This window comes from Mandrillus leucophaeus, unplaced genomic scaffold, assembly GCF_000951045.1.
Source record: "Mandrillus leucophaeus isolate KB7577 unplaced genomic scaffold, Mleu.le_1.0 Scaffold407, whole genome shotgun sequence".
Classification (NCBI taxonomy): Eukaryota; Metazoa; Chordata; class Mammalia; order Primates; family Cercopithecidae; genus Mandrillus; species Mandrillus leucophaeus.
Genome location: NW_012104332.1, coordinates 1,876,197 through 1,878,280, shown reverse-complemented (window position 1 = coordinate 1,878,280; position 2,084 = coordinate 1,876,197). Strand labels below are relative to the sequence as shown.

Sequence of the window (2,084 nt, the reverse complement as noted above, 5' to 3'; positions counted from 1 at the left end):
TTTTTTTTTTTTTTTTAGTTGAGTCAGGGTTTCACCATGTAGGCCAGGCTGGTTTCCAACTCCTGACCTCAAGTGATCCGCCTGCCTCAGCCTCCCAAAGTGCTAGGATTGCAGGCATGAGCCACCGTGCCCAGCCCCAGCTCAGTGATTTTTATAGACAAACTGGAACCCACGTGATGTGACTTATTCAAGGTTAAAAGATGGCCCTGCCGTCTTTGTGGCAGAGCCAGAAGTCGAGCTGAGTCCTTGTCTGTCCCCTGTCTGAACCTTGTTTCCTTACTGGTCGTTGTTGACTTTTTACCCAATAAAATTTGAACCTTTGATTTTTCTGGCAGTCTGTGTTAGCTTTTAAGTTGTGGGTCATTGTGGATTTTATGAATGAGGGCATCTGTTAGGGTACCTGGCAGATGTAGTGTGGAGGATAAGCTTGGATATTTCAGGGTCAGACTGCCTGTGTTCAGATCCCAGCTATACCATTTATTGACAGAGATGTTGTCAACCTACATAGATTCTCAATTTTTCTCTTCTGTAAAGTGAGTGAAACTTGTAATACATATCTTATATGGTCATGTGGGAATTGAATGTGTTAGGTACACTTACCTAGTAAAAATTAGCTGTGATTATTCTCCTTTGAGCGAAATACAACGAAAGGTTGCCTCATTGTGTTCTTCATGGTCTTTTGCAGCCTGGCGCTATGTGGGAGCCGTCGGAGGCTTCCTCTTCATAGGCATCCAGCTCCTCCTGCTCGTGGAGTTTGCACATAAGTGGAACAAGAACTGGTGTGTGCCTTTATGGAAAGCTTCCCATTGACTCACAGAAACTGCCCAGTTTTGATAAAGGCTGTACTCAATTGCATTGCTAGGGATTTGCAGTTTTGTTTCTCTTTGTACCTGCTTTTTTGTACCTCTTCATTTACTCCTCTCCTTCGTTTACTTCTCACGTTTTGACCCCCTGCCCCTACTCCCTTGTTTGGCCTCTAAGTCAGCCAGTGGTGTGAAGTAGCCACACTCAATCCCCTGCTCGTACCTGTCAGTCTCTGGTTTTGAGGGTGGCTAAAAAATTGGGTAGGCTTCATCTTAGCCTCCCATCCTCATGAAATTAAAAGTAAAATTAAAAAGTGAACACAAAAGTCAAACTTTGGAGGTGGAGATTCATCTTCTGCAGACTATGAGATAGAATAGTTCCCTCCTTTAAAAAAATGTTTGGGTCAGGCATGGTGGCTCATGCCTGTAATTCCAGCACTTTGGGAGGCCAAGGTGGGAGGATTACTTGAGCCCAGGAGTTTGAGACCAGCCTAGGCAACATACTAAGACCATGTCTGTATAAAAAATTAGCCGGGCATGGTACAACATGCCTGTAGTCCCTGCTACATGGGAGGAGGAGGTGGGAGGTTCACTTGAGCCTGGTAGGTCAAGGCTTTGGTGAGCTGAGTTCACACCACTGCAGTCCACCCTGAGTAACAGAGCAAGACCCTGTCTCAACAAAAAAGATTTTTTAAATTTCTTTTCAACTTCCCAAGAGGGGAAAAAGGACTCCTTCATTAGGAAGATATGTTGTGCTACCTTAGAAAACCATCCTGTCTTTGAAAAAGGTAGACTCTTTCTAAGTGCCTTGGAAGTTGAGTTCATATCCTGGGCCAAGTGGGAGATGCCCAGCTATTAATAGCTACTTTTATTTCTTGCTAAGCCACACTGAGAAAATGACAACCCTTGAGTTCTAAGACCTAATTGACCCTCTTTGTGATTCTGGACAAAGCACTTAGCTGCTCTCTGCCTACCTTTTGTTTTTTTAATGGGACGGAGTTTCACTCTTGTTGCCCAGGCTGGAGTGCAATGGTGCGATCTCGGCTCACCGCAACCTCCGTCTCCTGGGTTCAAGCGATTCTCCTGCCTCAGCCTCCGAAGTAGCTGGGATTACAGGCACACGCCACCACACTTGACTAATTTTTGTATTTTTAGTAGAGATGGGGTTTCATCATATTGGTCAGGCTGGTCTCGAACTTCTGACCTCAGGTGATCCACCCGTCTCGGCCTCCCAAAGTGCTGGGATTACAGGCGTGAGCCACTGCATCCAGCCCTAACTTT

General features: G+C 45.5%; 1 protein-coding gene across 1 annotated transcript in view; it reads left to right on the top strand.

The window, feature by feature from the left end:
• Window positions 1-2,084, top strand: part of SERINC5 (serine incorporator 5) — a 148,690-nt gene that overhangs the window by 113,969 nt on the left and 32,637 nt on the right. Inside the window, exon 5 of the mRNA XM_011992213.1 lies at window positions 686-779. Coding sequence (XP_011847603.1) covers window positions 686-779 — 94 coding nt within the window. The remainder of the gene's footprint in view (window positions 1-685; window positions 780-2,084) is intronic.